Source organism: Drosophila eugracilis, unplaced genomic scaffold (genome assembly GCF_018153835.1).
Source record: "Drosophila eugracilis isolate 14026-0451.02 unplaced genomic scaffold, ASM1815383v1 contig_575, whole genome shotgun sequence".
NCBI lineage: Eukaryota > Metazoa > Arthropoda > Insecta > Diptera > Drosophilidae > Drosophila > Drosophila eugracilis.
The window spans coordinates 766,887-790,683 of NW_024573454.1; the positions used below are offsets into that span (position 1 = coordinate 766,887).

General features: G+C 40.5%; 6 protein-coding genes across 7 annotated transcripts; 2 read left to right on the forward strand and 4 right to left on the reverse strand.

Annotated features, from left to right (window-relative positions):
• The first annotated feature begins 82 nt into the window (after nucleotides 1-82).
• LOC108102682 (general transcription factor IIH subunit 3) lies at nucleotides 83-1,358 on the forward strand. Its single transcript, XM_017207823.2, has 5 exons — nucleotides 83-198; nucleotides 259-439; nucleotides 495-690; nucleotides 751-1,169; nucleotides 1,232-1,358. The coding sequence occupies exons 1-5, from the start codon at nucleotides 168-170 to the stop codon at nucleotides 1,302-1,304; spliced, it is 900 nt and encodes a 299-aa protein (XP_017063312.1). The 5' UTR covers nucleotides 83-167; the 3' UTR covers nucleotides 1,305-1,358.
• LOC108102681 (5-methylcytosine rRNA methyltransferase NSUN4) lies at nucleotides 1,346-3,080 on the reverse strand. The gene has a single exon (XM_017207822.2). It carries the CDS (start codon nucleotides 3,007-3,009, stop codon nucleotides 1,498-1,500), a length of 1,512 nt encoding a protein of 503 aa, XP_017063311.1. The 5' UTR covers nucleotides 3,010-3,080; the 3' UTR covers nucleotides 1,346-1,497.
• A 537-nt stretch (nucleotides 3,081-3,617) lies between these two features.
• LOC108102680 (sialin) lies at nucleotides 3,618-8,069 on the reverse strand. Its single transcript, XM_017207821.2, has 4 exons — nucleotides 7,852-8,069; nucleotides 4,779-5,765; nucleotides 4,280-4,566; nucleotides 3,618-4,219 (listed from the first exon to the last, which is right to left on the reverse strand). Exons 1-4 carry the CDS (start codon nucleotides 7,889-7,891, stop codon nucleotides 4,037-4,039), a joined length of 1,497 nt encoding a protein of 498 aa, XP_017063310.2. The 5' UTR covers nucleotides 7,892-8,069; the 3' UTR covers nucleotides 3,618-4,036.
• Nucleotides 8,070-10,613: 2,544 nt separating this feature from the next.
• On the reverse strand, nucleotides 10,614-17,846 carry LOC108102666 (J domain-containing protein DDB_G0295729). Its single transcript, XM_017207806.2, has 5 exons — nucleotides 17,453-17,846; nucleotides 12,910-13,350; nucleotides 12,511-12,763; nucleotides 12,058-12,347; nucleotides 10,614-11,993 (listed from the first exon to the last, which is right to left on the reverse strand). The coding sequence occupies exons 1-5, from the start codon at nucleotides 17,649-17,651 to the stop codon at nucleotides 11,869-11,871; spliced, it is 1,308 nt and encodes a 435-aa protein (XP_017063295.2). The 5' UTR covers nucleotides 17,652-17,846; the 3' UTR covers nucleotides 10,614-11,868.
• Nucleotides 17,847-18,651: 805 nt separating this feature from the next.
• On the forward strand, nucleotides 18,652-20,394 carry LOC108102654. The gene has a single exon (XM_017207792.2). It carries the CDS (start codon nucleotides 18,659-18,661, stop codon nucleotides 20,285-20,287), a length of 1,629 nt encoding a protein of 542 aa, XP_017063281.2. The 5' UTR covers nucleotides 18,652-18,658; the 3' UTR covers nucleotides 20,288-20,394.
• On the reverse strand, nucleotides 20,320-23,431 carry LOC108102652 (TBC1 domain family member 23). Of its 2 annotated transcripts, XM_017207791.2 has the most exons (4): nucleotides 23,415-23,431; nucleotides 23,221-23,349; nucleotides 21,535-22,897; nucleotides 20,320-21,468 (listed from the first exon to the last, which is right to left on the reverse strand). In XM_017207791.2, exons 2-4 carry the CDS (start codon nucleotides 23,235-23,237, stop codon nucleotides 20,779-20,781), a joined length of 2,070 nt encoding a protein of 689 aa, XP_017063280.1. In that variant the 5' UTR covers nucleotides 23,238-23,349; nucleotides 23,415-23,431; the 3' UTR covers nucleotides 20,320-20,778. The 2 variants fall into 2 exon arrangements, with proteins under 2 accessions (XP_017063280.1, XP_017063279.1); XM_017207790.2 differs by lacking the exon at nucleotides 23,415-23,431 and having other exon boundaries at nucleotides 23,221-23,408.
• Nucleotides 23,432-23,797: the final 366 nt, after the last annotated feature.

Here is a 23,797-nt window from a genome sequence, read left to right on the forward strand (position 1 = left end):
TATTTTGTTTGAAAAGTAAAATTCAAGAAACATGGCCTGAAAGCTTTAAGACCATCTTTACAACAAATGTTTTTTATATTTTAAATTGTTTTTAAATATAGGGTGGTACCCTACTATTTAAAAACATCGATGGCTGTTCATCTCTACCGATAACATTGCCGGCGAAAATGGAAGCGGAACAAGCAACCACGAAAGAAGGTGCGTATTTAAATTGAAATAAGTATCTTAGAACAATCCTTTATAAGTCCCATATTACAGACGAGACATGCATCGACCTCTTGGCTATCGTGCTGGATACGAATCCCTCGCAGCACGTTGTCCGACAGAATCCCCAAAATCTCACACAAATCCTGGAGGCGGTCATTGCCTTTGGGAATGCTCATCTTATGCAGAAGGCCCAGAATAAACTGGCTGTATTATCCTGTTCTCATCATGCAACGTAAGTGAAATGTCATATATATATGACTACTGTCTTAACCTTATCTTCTTTTCAGAAATTTCCTTTACCCTCTGCCCAAAAGACCAGTAGAATTGCGCCAGGTGGATGGCCAATATGAGGCCTTTAGTTTAGTGGAGAAGACAGTAAAACAGCGGTTGGGCAGCATCCTGATGAATGCTCCAAGGCTCAGTGCGCCTTGTGAGAGTCTTCTGGCTGGCAGCATGTCCATGGCGCTGTGCTACATATCCAGGGTAAATGACAGAAATCACTTTAAAATCAATTAATATTTCATCTTACATACTCATATGTAGATCCAAAGGAATCTCGCACCTGGTGTCAAGATGCACTCCCGCATTTTGGTCCTGACCGGTAGCAATGAGTGTGCCTCCCAATATATGACCTTCATGAATGTCTTCTTTACCGCCCAAAAACTGGGCATTGTGATCGATACCTGCGCCCTGGACAAGACACTCAGCTTGCTCCAACAAGGATGTGATATTACCTCCGGGCAGTTCCTCAAGGTCACTCAGTTGGATGGCTTGCTGCAGTATCTTTTGTGGGTCTTCCTGCCCGCCCCACAGATTCGCCACAAGTTGGTCCTGCCACCACCGCCCAAAGTTGACTATCGCGCCTCCTGTTTCTGCCATCGTGAGCTCATCGACATTGGCTACGTCTGCTCGGTTTGCTTGTCTGTGTTTTGCAAATACAGTCCAATTTGCACCACATGCCAGTAAGTATGGGTTATTTAATTAAAAATAACTATACTTATGGGTAATATTTTTCTCTTTTCAGTACAATATTCAAGAATCCTGGACCTTTGCCTATAAAAGCTAAGAAGAAAAAGAAGACCGACAAACCAATGTAATTCGCGTTCGCCAAAAGCAGTATGTTAAATATAAAGGTACATTTTTATTTTAAAGCAGTTTCATTTATTCTTAGAAAATGTAGTTTCATGTTGGTTATATGCCCACTTTAAAGCAAAATGTAGCATAAAGAACATAACTTTTAAAAAGTCTGTCCCTTAGTTTATTCCTATTTAACTTTTCTAATTCCATTATTCACATATTTCTTGTTATTTTACTGAAATACATGGGTCCAAAGTTAGCCGGAAGATAGGGTACTACCATCTGTCCATACTTAAGACCCTTTGGGTGCTCAAATTTAAAGACATCGCTAAAGAGGGCTGTATGCTGACTTAGATCCTTGATAGTAGCCGTTATGCCGTACTCTGTGAATACCTTCTGCAGTGCCATGTGGACTACACCATCGTTCTGAATGGGCGACAGCGAGCAGGTGGAGTAAACTAAGCTACCACCTGGTCGCAATAGACGGAGGCAGTTAGCTAGGATGCCTGCCTGGAGCTCTGGAATCCTCAATCGTTCCTTGATGCGCGTCGGTTTGAATATATTGTTGTCCTGTTCGTTGACCACGTGTCGATCCGTGGTGCAGGGCACGTCCACCAGAATCTTGTCAAACTGCTCATACTGGTCCAGGTTACGGGCATCGCTCTGACTGAAAATAAGACGCTTACCCGCCCATCGGTCCTTGTAGTCGAAGAGGTATTCCTGCATCACTTTACGTAGCTTGTTCAGGCGGGATTCTTGAATGTCATTGCAGACTAGTTGATCCAGGTGAAGTGTTTGCAACATTAACAGGGATTTTCCGCCAGGAGAGGCACAGGCATCGAGCACTCGCTCGCCAGGCTTAACCTGCAGGAAAAGTGGTGGCAAAGTCGAAGCCCCATCCATCATGAAGTGGGAGAGGACGCCGGTCAGGCACTTCTTGGGTCCCTTAAAGTCAGAACAGTTTCCCATTTCATAGGTGTACAGGGAGAGGTGCTCAGGGTAATAAAACGAAACCTCCGGTTCAATTGTGAGTGGAAAATCGGCGCTGGTTTGGTAGTACTTGTAATGCTCCGATTCAGCCACCCAATCTTCCATGCCTTTGATGCTATGGGCTGGCATGTATTCATAGAGACCACCAGTGCCGAACTGAGGATCTACCAAACGGTGCTCGTCCAGTTTAACATCCTCCTCCAAAGCCTTTGTTAAGCTCTGTTTGAATGGATTATTGAACTCCTCCGGCTGCTTTTCCTGTATGTTATCAAACTTTAGTTCCAGCGGCAGTGGTGCAGATGAACCATCCTCTCCTGAACTTGGGTAAATGGCCGCCACTTCCCGTTCCTGCTGTTTTCGTAGAAGTTCATCCAATTTACCTTCGATTTCGTGACGGGATTTTCCTTGCTCCGGCATCGGTTCCGTGCTGTCTCTTTGACGATCCTGTGCCAGGTTAATTAAGGACTTCATGTTGATAGCTCCATCTGTCTCCAGCATGCTACATGTCTGCTCCGTGTCCCCAAAATTGTTGACCATGGCGATGTACTTGTGCCTTGTGAGAAGAGCCGCCCGCATGTTCTTCCATCGGCTGCCATAAACACTTCCATAGAAGTCATCAAAGTTATCTAGCGCCCGGTCACAGTTGTTCTTCTTGTTTTGCAAAACATTCCAACGCGTTTTGGATCCGCTCTTCCACCGCCTGGGCAGCAGGGATATGCTGCGTACTTTTAACATTTTATATTTACAAACTCTGTTGAAACCGGCAAAATGATTACATCAAATCATATGTTTCTTTGGGGATATCGATAAGTGTGGTATTGAGTTTTGGCGCATACAATAATCGGAATTCAAAGTTGATAAGGGGTAGACTTATGAATAATGATTCATGAAAAGGGACAGTGGTAATAATAATAAAACGTGAGATATGAATAATGTGGGACAATCTGAAGAGTTTATACCTATTAAAGTGTAAGTTCTAACAGTTTGATGTTTAGTTGTGTATTAATGATAATGTATTTTGAAATCTATTTGAAACCGATAAATCTGAAAACTTTTCTGGTTTTTAACATTGTATAAAATGTATATATACCATAAATCAGTTTCCTTGAATATTTTCATTTTGTAATATTATTATATTTTTGGTGTTTGAATAAACAGTCGTTAAGTATAATCCATAAATAAAGATTCTGTAGAATTGTAAATTAATACAACAGCACACACTGTTTGCTTTAAAAATATAAATAAACATTGAATCCGAGGGCATTCACCCGGCTTTTCCATTAAAACTGAAGGTGAAAGCCATTTTCCCTTACCCTCACATACTGTAAGAAAAACTCAGTGCATCCACTAAGACGTCGCTTTATTTGTAGACAACTTTTGAAATCAAGAGTGTTAAGTACATTAGGCGGGCTGAAGTGTTTATCCGTAGGGTGTACGGCTACTAACTAAAGGGTTACAGCGATCTAAAAACTACAGTGCACACTGTAAAGAGTGAACGTACAAAATTCGATTTTCGAAATGAGCATAACTTGTTTATAGTTTCATGTTGTCTTATTTTCATATAATGTAAACCCTTTGATCATTTCGAAATTCCTATTTTTATGAGCTCACTATTCCGGGTGTACATTGCATAATTTGCAATTGGTATTTACAGTCCAGTGTCGACCTTTCCATTCGGTGCTAGCTTGGTCCAAAAGTTATCCCAATAAGCAGCTGTTCATTGAGTAATTTGGGCATAGTAATTGAGGCAGAGATTTCGGATTTAGGATTTAGTGGGGAGCTCCTTCAACGGAGTCTTTTCGTCCTTGGCCTCGGGATCCTTGGGGCTTCCAGACTTATTCCACGGTTGCTCGCTACCAGAACCCAAAAAGACAAATACTAGGAACTCCAGGGCGAACAGGACAATGGTGACGCCGAAGATGATTCGCCATGCTCCAATGTTTTGCTAAAAAATTAAACGAGAATTATAAAAGAAAGAAAGGTTATCTAATTATCGTTTACTCACATTTCCCTTGGTGACAAATCCCACAAAGATCGGCACCACAATACCAGGCACAGTAGCCGCTGTGTTGGTCAGAGCCACCAAAGTTCCAGCAAAATTCGGGGCAATATCGATGTGATTGGACAGGAAACCGGAGAACATGGAACCCATAGCCACAATGCCAACAGACATGACAGCCACTGCCTCATAGTGACGGCATCCAATGAAGCAGAGAATCAGCAGACAAGCTCCGGGGATCAGAGTGCAAATAGAGGTGGCCAATTTCCGGGCAAAAGTGGTGGTGATTTTACCTGTAATAGGGAAGAAAGTTTATAAAATATTAGTTTAGATGATTATTTTGCAATAAGTGTAAATTAATCAAGCCCGTTTAATGATTGTTAATCTTGATAAAAGTTAATGAAAGAGGATTAGATAAGATAAGAAATATCAAGAAGCAAAAGAAGAAATGAAACTCTCATCATGGGCAAACCTTTAAAAAGATATAAAATCTTCGAAATCTTACCCTTAGCTTGCAGACTATCCAAAAGTTTTCCCAGGCAAATACTGAAGATGATCATAGGGAAGTAGGGCATGGCACTAAGTGCCGCATTGCTGGCCACATTGAACTTAAGCACTTGCTTCATGTAGAAGGGAATCTCGATGAGGAACATGTACCAGCCGAAGTTGCTGCAGGTATGGGCTATGAGGATGGCCCAGAACGGAACGGATTTGAAGACCTTGACCCATGGTACGGCGGGATGATGTTCCGACTTCTGCTCCGTGCCCAATGAACTGTTGATCATTTGCCGCTCTTCAGGACTAATAAAGCGCTGCTTGTTGGGATTATCCTGAATCAAGATGGTCCACAGTAACATCCAAATGCAGCTGAGAACACCCATTACATAGAACACCGACTCCCAGCCCCATTGGGCAGAGCAAAGTCCGGCTAGGAGGATAGATAGTGCAGTACCCGCTGATGTGCCCACATAGATAATGGTGGACATGACCATTCGTTCAGTGGGAGGAGCCCAGGAGGCAATCATCACGTGCATGGCTGGGAAGGAAGCTCCTCCTCCAATGCCTTCAACGATTCGCATCAGGATCAGACCACCGTAATGCAAATTGGTAAAAAATGGAGTCAATAGTGTGCACAGCACATTGATGGCCACCGAGAAGAGCATCACCCATTTGGCGGAAAAGTTCTCTGCCACGTGGGCCAGAGGAATCTGCGAGACCAGATAGCCCCAGAAGTAGCAACTCAGCAGAGTTCCCTGCAGGGGCTCGCTCCAGTCAAAGGGTCCATCCTCTACTGTAACCGTCACATTACCTCCTGGCGGGTGGCACTCCTCCACAACGGGTCCGTTGGTATCATTGTCATGTTTGTGTAATTTGATGGCCGTGTGATTTAACATGGCAACCATGGCCACACTGAGATTCACTTTCAGTCCGTAGACAATGGCCATGCCAATGGATCCCATAATAGCCAACACATAGCGGGCGGGCACAAGTTCTGGAAGTGGAAAGAATGGGAAAAGGTGGTTTAAACTTTAAGATATGTTCTTTTAAGTAAATTAAGTATAGTATATAACATTTTGTTTCCGGAAAAAGCAAATATTCCCCAACCAATAAAGCAAATATTTCCTTCAGTAGTGTGTGTCAAGTCAATTTGATTAATTCGAACGATATTCATATTGGCCAATTAAATTGCGGTTCTACGAGTTTCAATTACCAATGATATGGAATGCTAAATAATAACCATTTAAGCAAATTAAGGAATTTTGTTTTTCTTGCTACTTCTAAGACTATCCTTACTATCAAAAAATATTTATAGCGACATGACACCATTTGGATATTAAGAACTCAATCACCTGGTGACCCACGAGTTCTACATTGAAATGGCCACTGATTACTGGCAGTTGGGTAGGGTCAGTGTATATAGAACCATCCATCGCACGCGCATCGATACCTGGAACGATTATAATCCGAAAACCCCCCTTTAGAAATCGAAAAGGGGGGCAATCTAGTCTGGCAATTATGGGCGCACGTTGCGATAACAAGGGGCATAAATTTGTGGTCTTTGTTTTCAATTTCACTTTCATGGCTGTCAGAAGTGGGCCTTGCGAGCTGGCAACACGATTAGTTATATTTGTTAATTGTTCTTTGGGAACGGGGGGTATTATTTGCTCAATGTCTTGGGATATAGCCATATTGACATATTTAGAGTGGGTTATATATATATATCATATCTAAAATTGGAAGATCATAATATATATATAAGTAAAAAGTATTCAAGAATTTCAGGTAAAATTCCTATAATTTTTCCATTATCAAAATTGGTAGAAATGAAGTAAATTATGAGTTCTTAAGTTTAGGTTTTTTTCCTCACTACTTCTTTAGAGAGAGTATCCTTCATTCGTTGTCATTTCTCTCTTAATACTCTATTACTTAATCTTTACTTAACTTGGCTTAAATGCTAGAAAGCACCAATACCTTTCCATTGGTAAGTATTCATAAATTCCCCTAGACTTATTTGCTTGTTTGATTAGGTGGGGCGTGGTGGTAAAGCTCAAGTGCTTAGGCTAATCTATGTGCTAAAATAAGAACGTCTGATCCTGAATAATTTTTCCTTTCTATACAAGCAAATATCATGTTAGCTTAGTTCAGTTTTAATAAATGACTAAATATTTACAATCATTAATTAAAGTTTATTGAACTTACAAAAATGTTTAAATAATTATTTCTGACTCTTTAAGTGATTACTAATAATAATCTTATTGACTTTGTCATAAAACTGACTAATTGTTTACAATTATTAAATATTTTATAAATATATAAAGTAATAAACATTCGATAAACAAAAACAAATATAAAGTAAAGTAATTTGTAAAGTATTTGATGAAATTCATAAATATATACTGAATCAGAGAATCTTTGTTAGAAACTAAAAGCATATGTTTAAGTTAAGCTCTTTGAGTTAATGATTGATAACTCTTACCCCTTTTTGAGTTCGTCTCACTTTTATCATAAAACTCAAAACGTGTGTACAAATAGACTTTTCGCATACTTTTGATTAAAGTAAACAATATTATTTACCCCACTGAAATGCTTGGCAAACTTTCGTAGTTTTTGTTGGGATAGGCAGACGAATTTCAAGAATGTCGCGTTTGTTTTGAGGTTCGTATACAAATTGGCTATATAAGTTGTATGCCAATATTGTTTATATCTATGACTTCCATTTGACCTTGCCCGGGACATCATTCCCTGGGCATAAAAACGACAAAAACAAATCAAATATGCCGCCTGGCGTGGGCAGTAATCTAAAAAAAGCCACAGAAACCTAAAAACATAAAGGATATACCACAAACACACATACACATTCGGAGAACAAGGAAGATTTCTGGAACTCACGCACGCGAATGACCTTTGTGCCGGTTTTTGGAGGTCAAAGTTATTTCTTTATCTTAGTGATGGCCTTGCCAAAGTCTTTTGCCCACCCACTTGTTGCACTTGTTGCACTTGTTGCACCAACGGATGATGCACTTCATGGGTGCAATCTCGAAACAGATGGTTCATACTTATAGACCACTATGACTTACTGCCCAATACGCTGCCTTTGGCGGGCACTTCCTCCGGCATCTTGAAGATTTTAAAATATATATATATATATATATATGCCTTGTTGCAGCCGGCAACCCGGGGAATGCTAATATTTTATTTAAACAAATTGAGATATATTCTCACGCCTCGAAACCGAAATCGAACGCGTATTTGAAATCCACGTGCGTCGCCTTCGAAAGTTGCTCACCAACTGAAGCGAATAGCTGGAATACTCTTTGATTTTGTGCGTCGTCCCCAAAAAAAAAATATATTCTCGTTTCTCGTACGTGTGTGTATCTGTGTGTTTTTGGCCACGACCATGTAGTGGTGGTGGTGGGTCTCTGGTTTTTGGGATCTTGTTCTCTGGGTCCAAGTGGTTTGCCTGTCGGTTGGCGCGTATCTTTGGCTTCGTGTTTTGGGGTTCGGGAAAAGTTTGTCATAGTGACCGACATCATGACGATATTGCCCCTTCCCGTTACCTTCTAGTATGCCTCATTCTACGAACGCCACTCCCCGCAGTAAATTTCATTTGAGTTTCATTCGATTGCATCGTTACTTTTAGATACCTTCGGTTGGGGTACCTGCTTGGTTGCTGTCCCTGCTATGTTGGCTATTTTCGAATGCGCCCACGCCTTTGACTTGGCCAGCATATCAATGGTCTATCTCCTCGTGTTTAGGCCAATTTCGAAATGCTTCATGAATGAAAGGAAAATAACAATTTAGGCTTTTTATTTATGAGCCTTCTCTACAGAATTTTAAATTAATTTCGGTCACCGTTGTGTGGCTATGAAATAAGTTTGTTATGAATTTTTTTAGTTTTCATGCGAAAAAGTTGGATTTTAGTTCAAAAGTTAAAAAGAGTAAGAAATTTTTTTAAAATATTTTTTTATAATATTTTTTAATATTTAATATAATAAGTAGTACTTAATTAAATGAAACGTATTCTCTCAATAAGGGCTTAACGTTTCTTAGCTTTTATTATTTCAACTTCCTCCAATTGTTATATAACTTTGCAAATTGTTAATTAACTCACTTTGCTCATCTCGAACACAAAACCACAAAAATGTAAATTATTCTACAGGTGGTTGTATATAAAGCAGTTATAAAATATGCAAAACGCGTGCATGAAATTAGTATAAATATGGTAAAACGATCTAGAGCCAAATGGCCCAATCAAGTGTATAAAAAATATTCCTATAATTTTGGTTGGTAACTTTCATTGCTTTTAATTAAAGCTATTTTATACGTCCCTAATCCCGGACTTTATTTATTTAAATGAATTTCTTATTTAAGCTATTAATTAACGCGAATTTAACAAGTTTTTAGCGGTTTTATCTCATGATAAGAGGTGCGAAATCGTGCTGCACGTGGGGGGAATGGCTAAAACAAATGCTATCTAATAAGAAAAACCCGAGAGTTTTTAACAGATTGATTTTCATTAGTTATTGTTATGTGGTTGAACTTATTTTTTTCTAATTTATTAATTTATTTGCTGTATTTAAGAGCTTTCCACTGATGAGATATGCAAATATCTTTTCAGTTCCACATTCAAACCCGCATCCAGTGACTGCTCTACCATTCCTCCAGCTTCAGGCTCCAATGCTCTTGCACTCGTTATCCATCCGTACACATACTCCATACATATTAATGCCCGCTTTTTGCCATTTTCCCTGTTTTCCCTGTAGTTTTCCTTGGCCATATGGTTACAATTTGGCTTACAGTGGGGTTGGTTTACTTTACTTTACTTTGTGCAAACTTGTGATAAGGTATAATATAATAAGCAGTAACATTTCATTCCAATTTTGTGAATATTATATTGTCTTCTTTTACAATTTAATTTTAACAATATAAAATATATTTGAGTAATCAAAATAAGTTATAAAAAGGGTATTCCTTAGTCATAAAACCCCTTTTCCATCGCTCTTCTCTCAAACAAATGAAAAGCTGGTGTCCGAGTTAAAACGCATTTAAGTATCTGGAACCTCATGTTCGTAATTCACAATGTTTTCTTTTTGTTTATTTGCCTTACTGTTTATGGTATTGTTTTATTACTGACAAGGGCCAGTTCGGTTCGGGTTTGTTTGCATAAAGTTGGAGCTCATCAGGCGTCCGGGCCAGAACTTTGTTTTCAATGGAGGCTTCATGGCTGCTTGGTTATCTGGTTGGTTAGCCCGATGGACATGCATTTGTGTCATTGGTATCTGCATGGAACATTAAAGAAGTACAAAAGTACGAGATGATGATGATGAAACCCATCCAAAATTCCGATTGATGTCGACGCGTGTGCGGAGGCCAATTGGTTTTTATTAAATTTTTGGCACACACATCGTTTGAAAGTCCACAGACAACCCGCTTCTAGCTATTCCAAGTGTCTAGTTGTTTAATTGGCTTTCATTGAATTGTCTTCCAAATTTCCAATTATTTAACTTTTCCTACCCAAAACTTGATCGACTTGACTACAAAATGTAGAAAAAAGAAAATCATTTTTATGACTTTTTCATTGAGAAGCTGTTGCTGCGTAGATGAAAAAGCAATTCCTCTAATTGTAACTGATGATGATTGTTGTAAGCTCCAAATTGACACATTTTCTACGATTTGTTAGGGTTGGGGAAAATTCTTTCAGTTTTTCACTTTCTTTTCCAATATCTGAGATCCCGAAAGAGACACCTTCCCATTTGTAAAACCCCCTATTTATCCAATTTTTCATTGGTTTCCAAACCAAAGACGTTTTTTTATTTTTTATTTAATCGTAAATCAGTTGCTTGTAAATTAATATATTTTCAAATTAAGCTCGCGCAAAGAACTTAAGGCGTTAAATAAAGGCCAAATATTCAGAGACCCAAAATGTGTGTAATTGGAAAATATATATATGTAATATTATAGTTACTTGAGTGTTCATAAATATATATATATATATACATATATATATTGTATTGTATACACACACACACATATATATATATACGCTATTAATGCATTTGAAATCTCTGTATAAGTAATATATATTATATATATATAATTTATTTTTATCATATTCCATAGTACATATGTATATTTGATTATTACCAAAAAACAGTCAGACAATTTCATTCAAAATTAAAAATACGACCTTAGCCATTCGTCGGCATATAATATTTAAAATATTTATGCTCTGAGCCATTTTTAGTTTAATTTTGACAAATAGTTTGCATATTGTATACATATAATAGGTTTATATATATATATATATATAGTTTAGATGCGGATATTCAGTATATAAGATTAAAATTCTCATCAATTGTCAGATCGTTTTGTCCCCAAGTCGGCGCGATTCTATATAAAAAATTGTGTATGGCAATGTGTGGCGCCAAATGTCTTCAAAAATATTTGAGTTTTCAATTAAAGCGGTTAAAGAGGACCATTGTCGCTTCTGAGCTCGATTAAAGTATGATAACTAGCCGTTTTTGGCGATTGTTGCCATTCGATATATTCATATACATATATATATATATTCTCTTCACATTTTGTTTTTGGTTTTTGTACTAGTCGGGAAGCCTCTAGTTCGATAAGTATTACACAAGTAGATACAGATAGTTGCGGTTTCTCTGGTTTTGCTATTTTTTTTTCTTTCATTTCAGTAGTTTTGCCATAGACATCGATTTCTTACAGTGTATTAAGTGGCATAGATTCGGTTTGGTTTCATTTCGATTAGGCTTACAGTTAGATTTCGTGGGACAAAATCACCTAAAAACATTGATTTGATTATGTTTTTGACGTACAATATAATATATATATATTTTTAACAATAATTTAATTCTTGTTAGTTTGGTTTAAAATTGAAATTCTACGCAAAAATTGCACACGAGTTGACCTTGACACTATCTCATTACTATAATTGAATTAGAAATTTTCCTTTTTGTATGTTCTTTGGATTATGTATTTTGTGTTCAATGTTCAAAAAAACAAGAAATACTCTTCGTGGGGCCTGTGGCTATCATTAATAACTATAAAGACTATCGGATGCGTTGGGTATCTCCTTAGAAGTACTTTTCCCCATTATAGCTGGATCCGCGATCGGCCACCGGTTCGTTCATGAATTGGCTTTGGCTAATCGAACGCTTCTTCTTGCCAACCATATATCGCGGACTCGAGGAACCAAAACCTATTAAAATATTAAAAAATTTATAAAATATATACCTAATTGTATGAATTTAATTCAGACTTACGACTATTCACTCCACTGTACTTGTGCTGGCGCGGCACGTACTCGTATTTGGGCATCACCTGGTTCTGATTGTCCACTGGCATTCCATAGTAGTCCACTAGAGCGGGTTGCGACTGTACAGGTACATCTAACCAATTTGCTGCAGGCACATAGTCCAGGTCATCGGATGCAATCATCGGCACGGGTCCGGAGTTCTCCACATCGCTTTCCTTGCGCGCTCGTTCGCCGGCCTCCACCAAGGCAACCAGGGCCAACATATCAGCAGGGTTCAGCTGGGTGTCGCGTTTCAGTCTGAAAATTCCACAATTATTTTTTAAAATAAATTAAGATTATTAGATCTTAAATATTATATTTCCCAACTTTACAGTATCTTAAGTATCTTAACTAACACCTTTAAGACGTATTAATCATACGCAGTGTTGCCCCCTTAGAATCACATTTCAAACCAACTCACCGCATATCATTGAACCGTCGGTATTTGTTCAAGTTAAGATTTTCGCTATTATAGCCACTTCCGCTGCTAAGGCCACTGGCACCATTACTGCCCAGATTGTAGTAGATTCCACGTTTGTTCCGGTCATCCAGATTGTAGTTCCGGTTGGCATAGGTCAGCGGAACCGAGAGGGGAATGCTCTCCAAGTAAGCCTCGGCATTGAGGAGATTTTGCAGATTGTCATAGGCCTTGTTTCGGGCACTCGAGCCACTCACTAGAAATTAAAAGTAAATATAAGAAAATATGACTTTGAGTAAAAAAAAGAAAGTAAAAATATTTTTGGCCTTAAAACAGAACAGAAGTTTTGCTTTTGCTTAATATTTTTGTTAAGTCCTTAAAGAGTTAATTTAGTAGACCCACCTCTTCTCTCCGGAACATAATCATCAATCTCCTGTATGTCCCGTTCGCCATAGCTGACAGGAACGGCGGCCTCGTAGTCCTCGGACCAAACGCCACTGGGAACATCACTGCCATAATCGCTAGAGGCCAGGGAGTACGGGTTGTACTCATAGTTGATGCCTCGTTTGCGCATCGTAGAGCTGGCCACTGCCTCCTCCAAAGGAGTTGGCTCCTCCGACAACTGCTGTTGGCTATTCTGGGCAGCAGCTGCTACGGCGGCCAGGATCTCCTCGTTCGAGGGCAGGGCATAAACTCCGGATGGCACCTGTTGCTGCGGCTGGCTAGAGATCGGAATGGGACTATTCCGGGCCGAGGGAGCATTACTAAAGGAAGCGGGAACAATTTCCGGACTTGACTTTTTGTCCGCCGTGGGCACGCCATTCGCGTCCTCCGAACGTTTCGCTAATAGGTGAGGAAGAGAAAGAGAAAACGAACAGGGTAACACAAATTGAAATTGAAATTTTTCCATTGCACGCTGCTTTGGGGGGCCAGCACTCCAATTTTCCATTTCCCATTTTCCCCCGAGGCTGATTCAATAAATTCGCAACCCCGCAGCCAAGTGACCGCAAAACCAATTAGCCGCCGTCCACCAAAACGAGTACCATAATTGTTTTATACATCGGAGCATATTTCTCGGTTTGCGCTAATTGCTTTTAGCGCCCTGACAGGCGGGCTTATGTTTATGTTTATATCCCCATGTAATCCCCAATGGAGGAAGGCCACCCATTGGCCCTTAGCAGATGGGTCCCATGGATTGACCTTATTAATCCTAATCATATTCCCCTGCCCTAACCAGCCTCTGCTCCTGCTGCTTGGATGGCATCGAGAATTAAAAAAGGGGTTCCAGCCTGCTAATTGGCCCGGTTTTCAATATCTCGGATCGTTTGATAACAATAATCAAGTGCTAGCTGCCACCAATTAAGTTTCAGTTAGCACTTGAAATGGGTCCACCTCGTGAGTGGTTATTCCAACTCCAAATCCAATCTAGTTTTAGTTAAAGCTTCCATCTGGATCGTGACTAAAGAACTAGTTAAACTACCCAGCATTGAAGTTGGTTCTAGCGTTCGTTATAGCCATATTTACTGGGGGATTTTTCGTCGAACTTTTATCAATGGCTTATCACTATGGAGCTTTGATAGTCGTTTATTGGGAACTTACATATCACATATATAGCCATCTGGAGAGGGAATGATAACTAAATAGCTATGATTTATATGAGCCCAATGATTAATGTGTTATTAGCTTGTGCCAATCCTATAATGGTAGCCCATAAAATGACAAACAGTTTGGATCAAATGGTGAATGACTGCTCAGAAATTTGTATATTGTTTTAGATAGAACATAAAAGGCAACTTTAATCTGTTACCTAACCCTAGAGGTTAACCTTTACAGGGGCTTAACTATAAGGTACCTGTATATGAAACCACCTCAACTTCTAGGTAATTTATTTAGTTTCCAAGCAACGAGTAATATTTTGCATTAAGAGCTCTTTCTCAGAAATATTACGCCCTTTTCTCTGAAATTCCAGCTGGATTGTAAAAATGTACATACTTTAAGGCGTCGCAATTTATGGATTACACGTAACCCAGTTTGCAAAAGCCCCTAGAGTCCTTGGGTCAGTCTCCCTCTGGCTAAATGATTCCAAGAATCTGCAGTCATTTAATACCAACAATGCTCGTGTTACACTTTTTATACCCACCCACGCCTTTGCCTCTAAATATGTTTATGTGCATGGCAAATGTCCTGCTCTCGGATGTCCATCACAAGTACCTTGGTACTTGTATAAATAAATAAATAAATAAATAATAAAAAAAAGAGCTGGCAAAGCTCTGACGTCTGCTGACGTCGTCCTCGTCTCTTTTTTTTCTCTCTATAAAAGTGTTCACTGAACTGTAAAAGTATCAACAAGTTGTTTGCTCCCCACATACACCTCGTACCTACACATACATGCGCACAGATTAGGGGGTTGGTTGTTTGGTTGGGGTGTGTATGGTATATGGTATGTGTCAGTGGGTGGCTCCTTAGCCAGCAGCTGTTCAGAAAGTCGGGCCACCACAGACAACACGACATGAACATGAACACAATTAACGCCATGGCTAAGTCCTTGGGCGTTTCTTTTCGCCCTCCAAGCAAACACAGAAATAACTTAATAATATAACCATGGCATATGGAAAAATTTGTATGGAAAATGCGATTGGAAATGCCTGCGGTTTTTGCTGGATTGCAGGACTGGAATGGATACTGGGGATCCCCTGGCCTTTCCCTGAATATTTCATAACCAGTCGATGTCAACGAGTGACAGGAACGGCCAGCAGCCATTGCTTTTATAAATATTTAATGTGCACACTTGACTGCTGACACTGCTGGTGCGTAAATTAAGCTCTTGGGGTGGACCCTGTTTCCACTTTGCATTTTAAAGAGCGTCAAGAGTGCCAACAGCTGGACACTTGAAGGCTGTGCTTGTTTGCCTTTCTCATTAAGCTGCCATATGTAATTTAATAAACACGATAGGGGGGACCCTAGCTAGCATCGCCCACCCATCGACGTAATAAATCTATTTAGGGCAAAGTGTTGTGTGGGCGAAATCTATTAGGATTCGTGTTTTTACTCTCCTAAGGGACAAGTACCTTGAAGTATGCTATGAAAAATGAACTGAAGAATCTGTAGTTGAGGAAAAGTCTTATATTGTGTCTTATATTAGTCTTATATTAGTCTTATATTGCGATTAAAGAACCTTTGACAAGTCTGGCAAAATCCCTAGAGATTTGGTTTTTATTTTTAAAATAAATTGGTCTTGCTTCTGTTGAATACTGATTAAATTATATAAAATAAATAAAAACAGGTGTATAAAAACGCAAGAAAGATGTAACATTATGATCAATCTAAGTCCCATATTGAAATATTTCATTGCATAATCTGAGTTAACTGTGCGATATCTGTGAGGCTTTTTTCTGTTACATAATAATAGTTTAATATCCTTTTCAGTTTGTAGAAATTTTCCTTAGCCGAGACTTTCTGTAAAACTTCATTGCCTTAAATACCATACTTTCCTTACAGATTGTCCACCCCAATTCAATTTATCCAATATTTTTTCTGGTAGCTGCTTTTGACATTTTGATGTGGCTGCCATTGGCTTTAGGCGATTGACATTTGACCAAAGCCCGGCTGCCTTCTCTGGCCTTACTTTCTGCGGTTTGTGAAGCTAACGAACGTGTTGCATACATTCAGGCGTAATTCGAAAATCGAGGTGGGGTTGGCAAGCGAGAAATGGGATCGAAAAGGCTTAACAGCTTGAGCTGGTTACTCCCTACTTAAAGGCTCAATGCTGCGGTGAAAAGGAGGTGTGGGTAGTGGGTGGTTTGGTTTACACCCACTTTCTCTCAAGATGTGGTGAATGGTGAAAGACGATGCTAGGCGAAAGGCGCCAGGCTAGCAGAAAATGCTGAATACGTAGAAGGGGCTAAAAACTTTCGCCTAACTCGCTTTCTAAAAATAGAAATGAAATCGCGCGCACGTACGCACACTTTAACAGCTAAGGGGGGAGGGCAAAACATACACAAACACACACACGGTGAGTACGTGTATACATGGTGCATAAATATGTGTGCACAAAGGAGGCTGGCCGCCATTTTGTGTGGCGAACGCCTACGCGATGTTTAACTGCGCTGTAGGTTCCTGTGTGCTTGTGTTGGTGGGCTCTTAGCTACATACATGTACAATGTAAGTACACTGAGAAAAAATGGTTGGCTATAATTTAAAAGCATAGAAAATTTACTTTCGTTTTTAAAATTTTTTATAAATACTTATGGATGTTTTTATTTATTATTTATTTTAGTTTTTCTGGTAATCATTTTTTTTTTTAGAAAAATTACAACTTTTAAGTTAAAATAGGTGTAAAAAATCATTCTCTTTTGTAGCTTCAAAACTTTTTAACACCAAATTTTGCATAACTTTTGAATACAAGCGGAGGAAGTTATAATTATTTCTCATTTAACTTTTTTTTTTTCATTGAATTTCCTTTTGATTAAGATCACTTTTCTTACTGTGTAAGGACAGTAATGATTCACTAAGCCAGTGTAAGAACAACAACCGCAGGATGGAAATTTGTGAAACCGTGCAAAAAGCGGGGGACTTAATAGGGACAGGGAAAGGGAGAGGGACAGCGACAGCGAAGGCGACAGCTGTCGTCCTGGCGTAAAACACCTACGCAATTTCCTGGCAAAAGAACGACAAACGACGGAGGACGATGAGCGGGAAATATGGGAAATGGAAAATACTAAATGAGATGAGCTCCAAGATGGAGCCACTCGAGCGGATGCCCGAAGCCCAGACCCCTCAAAAATCAGCAGCCCACCTACGCAGACGACGAGCTGCTGATTTCGCCTAGGGGCGAACGTTTTTAAAAAAAAAAAATGAAAACTCGAAATTTCCCAATGACCTTTAGCATTAAACAGTGGCTTGTGTGGGCGGAGCTGTTCCACCTGAACTGAACTTTGGCACTCACCTGCTGCCGGCTGTTGCTGCTGCTGTTCCAGCTGCTGCTGCTGCTTCTGTTGCTGCTGGAGCTTATGATTGGCGCTGGTGGAAAGCTCCGTGTCCTGGGCAAGTACGGAGGCGGGCACCGCCCGGATCAGCGGGCTGAGGCACAGGATCAGTGCCAGAATTACCAGCAAACTGCTGCTGGGCAACGATATTTGTGGCATGTTTACGGTTTTGTTTTTCTGGGTGCACTTCACTGAATGTTGTTGTCCCAAATAGGATTCGGAATCGGATCTAGCTGGAGGTGGGAGGTCGACTTCGACTCCTGGTCTCTGGTGTCCTTTCTCCTCCAGTGGTCTGCTCACTTCGACTGTTCTGAATGAACTGACGTCCCAGCGAAGCAGTGCAACAGTTTTTAACGTACTGGCCCCGATTCCGTGCCGTTGGCCGTTGCTTTTACAGACCCAGTCCCACCCATCTCCGACTCTCGACAACCACCCGTCGACCGCTTTTCGTCCAGCCTGCACACAACCTACGTCACTTCCATTGATAAAGATTTGCGGACCGTCAGAGGAGCCTGCTTACGTAGTTCCCTGGCAAGGCAGCTCGGTAAACCTCTAAAGCGCCTGCGTCGAATCTGCAAAGAGCTGCGTTACTGCCTGGCCATATCTGTGTGCTTCTATGGCGCAAGGTATGCCCTTATGACACTGGTTATTATGTAAATAAGATCTTTTATTTTATAATTTTAAGTTGAATATTTTTAAATATTGTTAATTTATATATACTAATCGATTTTAAGTTAAATAAATGTCAAAATTGTAAAGAACTTTGAGATTATTACGTTTAGGTGTATATAATGTTAAACGCTGTATGCCTTAAATTAATATTTGATAGATGTATATTTTGAGTAATGAATACTATTAAGACATTGTGATGATTGCGACGAACTAATATAAAGTATATATACATTAAAGTCATGAAAATAAGAAAACATTATTTAAGCACTAAGTCAGAACAACTTCATAAAATATAAAAATAAAAGTCTAAAAACGTTCTTGCTTAATTTGCAAGAAATGAATGCAACGTCTTATACGTTAACATTATATACATATATATATCCGATAAAATTGCTAAATCAGGAAAATCAAATTACATTTAATACCTTTCCTACTCAGTTTTTGGGAGCTCACTTTCAGTTTACAACGGACCTTTGAATCGTAAAGCTCGAAAAATGATTTCCAAAACTTTTCGGGTTATTCTAATCTCTGTACTACTAGTATCTCTCTCCTATGAGACTAATGTAAATAAAAACTACGATGAAAATCCAATGGTGTTTAAGGGATTCAATAACAGTCTTGGCACTTTTGTGGAGTACAGCGGTCGTGCTTCTATAGCTTTTGAAGATTGGACCATATATACGAGCTTTAATTTGGATTCACTTCTTCCGGCAATAAAAGCCTTTGAAAAGATCCGCACTGATATTGCAGATATTTGTCCTTATCATAAGCAAGAGTGTCCTAAATTTTTTGAATTATTTAAATATGCGGACACTATTCTTGAAGATGGACCACTTTTAATGAGGAATTCGACGGGTTTTAAGTTCAAACGCATTTCCCTTGATGAAGATGGCATGACCAATACGTTTAATAACACATATAGTACTATCGACAGCACAAAAAACGTTAACGTAATTCTACTTGAACACACAATTGATCCTTTAAGTCCAAAGGAACAATATGGAACTGAAGCACCCGATTGGGTTGCCCCGAGATTGCTAAATGAACTATCACTTTTGGGCACCCAATTAAGAAGATCACAGGAGGCCATACTTGAAGCAATGCATTCCGCCCATCAAGGAAAACTAAGTCCCCTAGTCCTTTCCATAGAGCAATTGCAGGCGGAGATATCTAAAATATATGGCCATCTACCAAGAGGTCTAAGTCTGCCCTTCGACCAGTTCTCAATTTCTGATATTTACCGTATAGCCACTGTAATCCTTCATCAGTTGGACGAACAGATGGTCTTTGAAATCAAAGTGCCCCTAATCGATGTGGAACAGTTTAATATCTACCGCTTGACACCCATTCCTCGGGTACATAATGGCAGCATCCAACTTTTGGACACCGAAACACCGTATCTGGGCATCAACGACCACCTGGACAGATTTTTTCCACTGGAGAACCTCGATGACTGCATTGAATTGGCCGCAGAAAGGATAATTTGTAAGCACAACCAAGTAACATACGGAAATGGTGATGATAGTTTTGCCTGTTCCTTGGCGGCAATCCGGAATCAATCTTCCAAAGTCTGCACTTTCCGTCAAGTGGAGAAGAGCAGCATGTGGACACAGCTGGTTTCACCGAATTCATGGATGGTGGCCCTTACCAAGGAGCTTTCTTTAATGGGAGTGTGCTCTGGTGCTAGTCAGGAACTCAAGATAAATGGCAGTGGAATTCTTAGCATTCAGAGTGACTGCATCGTCCGAAGTTCAGTTGTCACGCTTCAAGGAGAACCCAAGAGAAGACTACCCTCGAAAAATGGTTATGCATCGTTGCAGTTGACTAGCAAGTCCCCTCTTAAAGTCGGAATCCTGGAATCATTCGATCAACTTTTTAAGATCGTAACCCAACTGAAGTTGGATCAGGAAAAACTACAAGCTGTCGAAGGCTATCCATTAGGCATCATCGCTATGTGCCCAATTATAGTGCTAATCGCCCTATTAATTCCGCTGGCATGGTTATATCGCACTTTCCATCGAAGACAACTCTCTGCAGCAAAAAATCCAGTCGAGGGTCATCAGGATACAAAGCGAGAAACCATAACCAGTGACCTTCCGCTGCTGGAAAAACAAGAAGTTTAAAAGATATTTTCACAGGCAAACGAAAAGATGAATTTTTGATTGTGTCGATTATAATACATGTTTATTTGTTTGGTTTAAATTGCAATAAATATTAGTTACTCTTTTCATTTACACGTTGTAAGTCTCAAGGCTTCAGTTAAGGTTTCCTTTCTTTGCACTTAGAAATTTAGAAAATCTGGGGCCAAGGGCAGGACTTGCTGGCGATGTGATCTGGGACTACTTTCCATTATTCTCTTCGGACTCTGCATCGAGTGCTCTATGTTACAGTTGCAGCCAGGCCTTCGTTTACAATATGAACTACAATTTGTCTGCTACTAAAAGGAAAACATTGCCAATTACAAACTAGTTACAGCGCTTTCACGGGCGCATTGCACTTTGTGTATCTTCTGATATTGTATCAGTTTCTGTCCATCTCTGATTGTGTAAGAAATAAAGCTTTATGCGCGGTAAGGGGAAAACCAGAGAAGCAAGCTGAGGATGTTCGGTCTCTCCTACTTGTCGTGGTCTAGCACCTTCATAATGTGCTTGGAGACCTGGGCCGTTGCCTTGGCGGCATCCGGGATAAGGAAGCGGTCCATGTCTGTGATGAGCAGGCCGTCGCCATCGGGAAAACCATACTTAAAGGTGATCAGGTCACGATGTCGTTTCTTGGCCGTAATTTTAACAATGCTGGCCAGCGGGCGACGCACCATTATCTGCGCCTGGCCACGTCCCAGTTCCCGTAGCACTACTAGTTGGCCGGGTGTGATAATCAAGTGACTGTCATACATATAGCCACTCATGTGCACCTCCTGGCACTTGAATGCGTTGATTATGTCGGCCGTCTTAAAGTACTGGCTCAGATTCACAATCTCCTTTCCATCGCCGGCCAGTGGTTGGTCATCCCGCTCTTCCACTCCGTCTAAGGCGTCTTCGTTCTCATCGTCAATACTGAAAACAGGCGCCACATTGCGGTATCGCTTTCCGTTCCGCTCTTTGGCACTGACATGGCGTTCCTGTGCTGGTGCAGCTTGCACACCATTGGAACCGCTAGCGGAGGCTCCGCCGTTAGCACTCGGATTTACAATGATGTCCAGTAGTTTGCCTTTGACCTCAGCAGACTTTGACTTCATGGCGGCGGAGAACTTGCTAAATAAGTCTGTAGAAGATGGCGTTGACGTTTTTAGCGGCGCTGATTTTGTCTGCAAAAGAAGAATTTTAATTTTATAAGTCAAATGAATATTTTTAGCGAAGCATTCGGATCTCACCTGCTCGACATTGTGCTGCTGGCAGACGAGGCACTTGCGCACATTGTGATCCTCTAGGCAATCGGCCATGTGGTCGCCGAAGTAGTCGTGGATGGATGCGTAACCACCGGTCAGCAGCGACACATAATGGGTGTTCTTCTGCAGGAATGAGGCCACCACCATGTGGGTGTACTGGTCCTCTTCGACGCGACCGCTGCCCATGAAACACAGATGCTCGCCACCGGCATTTGAGTTGGCCTCGATGGCCTGCCGCTGGGCAGTAAGGAGACCCTGGACGGCTGTGGCGAAGGCGACAGGTTCCTGGAGCATCAGGTTACAGTCCAGGTGGAATGCCGTGGACAAATGGCCAGCGTTGTACTGCTCAGCTGGTCGGCAATCGACAAGAAAAAAGCGTACTGCATCCGGCACCGGGAATTCTGTGGCCGAGTTCTCCACTAGCTCGTAGACGGAGACTGGCAGGCACAGGGCCTGTGATACCTTGTTAGCCTCCTCCTGACTGCGTGGAGTATCATTCTGTTTGCCGTAAAGCGCCTTTAAATAGTCAGTTTTAAATGAAGTGGGTGTCTTAAGCGCATAGTACTGAGCCAAAGAGCAGAAATCGGGGACATCGTCAAATTCCAGGGCACATGGCATAAGGCCCAAGAACTTGATGATCTCCTCCTTGGACGAGCTTCTCATCTGCAGGATCTGCTCCCTTCCGTTAATCAGGATAATCAGTGCCAGGAAAAATACCATAAAAGGGTCAGCATTCTGAAAGTATAAGTCCCACATGGCGATGATAACCGAAAGACTGCTGCAGGAGGCAAAAAGCGACTGAAACCAGGTCAGCGAATACAAGTCGGGCGTTATCTTTTTGGTGTCCAGTAGGGTGCAAAGCTCAGGATCGTGGTAGAGCAAGAGCAGACGAAAAACATGGAAGACGTTTCCTTTGGGTCTACAGCCCTTAGGAATATAAGTGTCCCTAATGGACTCGAACAGATTGAAAGTATCCGAGCGATTCAGTTTCAAGGCGAACAGCGGGAGTAGTAGCTCAATCCATCCGTTATCCGGCTCATACTGCAAATTTCTGTTTTTGCAATAGAACGTAATGATGGACTCCAGGTCGGAGACCACAGAGACCTTGTCCTCCTCATCGTTTCCCATGCGATCGACGTGCCTTTGGCAATCCTCGCGCAATTTGCTCTGGAAGGGCAGGTCGTAGATCTCGTTGAAGAGAGACATCTGATCCGATTTGTGTCGTACATCGAGGCAAACCTGCCACACATCCGGACGCAGTGCCTCTGGCAGGGCTTTTCCCTGGCAAATGCCATATATGTCGTTGACATTGCAGTCGTCCAGTAGCGCCGACTCCAACTCAATGATCCTAAAGAGAGAGATTCATCATAATCAGTTGCTTGTTTTAGTTATGTACAAGGGGAGAAGGCGACGTCAACGTGTCTAAATAACCAGCTGCTGATAACGCGGAGCACCCACACCCCAGGTGCCCCGCATCCCCTCGCCTTACTACCAACTGCTGACTCAATCACCGAAACAAATGGTCGTCTGTTCGAGAAAATGCCCTTGCATTGGTAGCAACTAAAAATCATACCTTATAATTCACAGCCCAAGTGGGATGCTGAATCTCTAAGGTTCCCTGACTAATTGTCAATTGTTGACGTAGCCCCAAACCCAATGTTTATTATTTACCACATATTCTCCTCCATGACTCCGCTTTTATCTAATTACTACGTTTTCGTTGCGAAATGCTGCCTTAATGCACTCTCTTAAGCTGGAGAAGGCCAGGTAGGTTCATTTTCTATATGCAAATGATTATTTCTGTAATATTCCAAATTTATTTTGATCGAATTTTGGTTACGTTTTAAGAAACGGGTGATGGTTACGTTTATAGAGATGGCAAGTCCTTACGTTAAGCACAGAGAACGATAGAGATGATATTATTAAAATGTTAGGAAAATCCGCACGTGAGTACGTCTCTGTTATTATGGCAATTTTAAAATTACGAAAAATATTATTCAAAAGAGAAAAAATAAAACTTTGGGATTAAAACATATAGAACTTTACTTTATATAATACTCTATAATAAATAATTCTGAAAATTACTTTAATTTTTACATTTCATTGACAAAAAAGTTTAATTGACAGATAGCACAGAGTTTGAAAGAATATTTGTTAGATTATATTAAAGCTTTAAAATTTCTTATAATAGTTTAAAAAAGCTGATCATATTAAGTTAATTTAGATATAAACTATTCGAAAATAAGTT

Bases quoted from the DNA above. Each gene is read 5' to 3' on its own strand.
- LOC108102682 (XM_017207823.2), top strand. From the start codon at position 168: ATGGAAGCGGAACAAGCAACCACGAAAGAAG. The intron at 691-750 runs GTAAATGACAGA...ACTCATATGTAG, and splicing joins CGCTGTGCTACATATCCAGG to ATCCAAAGGAATCTCGCACC. The intron at 1,170-1,231 runs GTAAGTATGGGT...TTCTCTTTTCAG, and splicing joins CCAATTTGCACCACATGCCA to TACAATATTCAAGAATCCTG.
- LOC108102681 (XM_017207822.2), bottom strand. From the start codon at position 3,009: ATGTTAAAAGTACGCAGCATATCCCTGCTGCCCAGGCGGTGGAAGAGC.
- LOC108102680 (XM_017207821.2), bottom strand. From the start codon at position 7,891: ATGCCGGAGGAAGTGCCCGCCAAAGGCAGCGTATTGGGCA. The intron at 5,766-7,851 runs GTAAGTCATAGT...TTCCACTTCCAG, and splicing joins CAAAGGCAGCGTATTGGGCA to AACTTGTGCCCGCCCGCTAT. The intron at 4,220-4,279 runs GTGAGTAAACGA...TTAATTTTTTAG, and splicing joins GATTTGTCACCAAGGGAAAT to CAAAACATTGGAGCATGGCG.
- LOC108102666 (XM_017207806.2), bottom strand. From the start codon at position 17,651: ATGCCACAAATATCGTTGCCCAGCAGCAGTTTGCTGGTAATTCTGGCA. The intron at 12,764-12,909 runs GTGGGTCTACTA...TTTAATTTCTAG, and splicing joins TTATGTTCCGGAGAGAAGAG to TGAGTGGCTCGAGTGCCCGA. The intron at 11,994-12,057 runs GTAAGTCTGAAT...ATATTTTAATAG, and splicing joins GTACAGTGGAGTGAATAGTC to GTTTTGGTTCCTCGAGTCCG.
- LOC108102654 (XM_017207792.2), top strand. From the start codon at position 18,659: ATGATTTCCAAAACTTTTCGGGTTATTCTAATCTCTGTACTACTAGTA.
- LOC108102652 (XM_017207791.2), bottom strand. The intron at 21,469-21,534 runs GTGAGATCCGAA...CTTCTTTTGCAG, and splicing joins AGCAGCACAATGTCGAGCAG to ACAAAATCAGCGCCGCTAAA.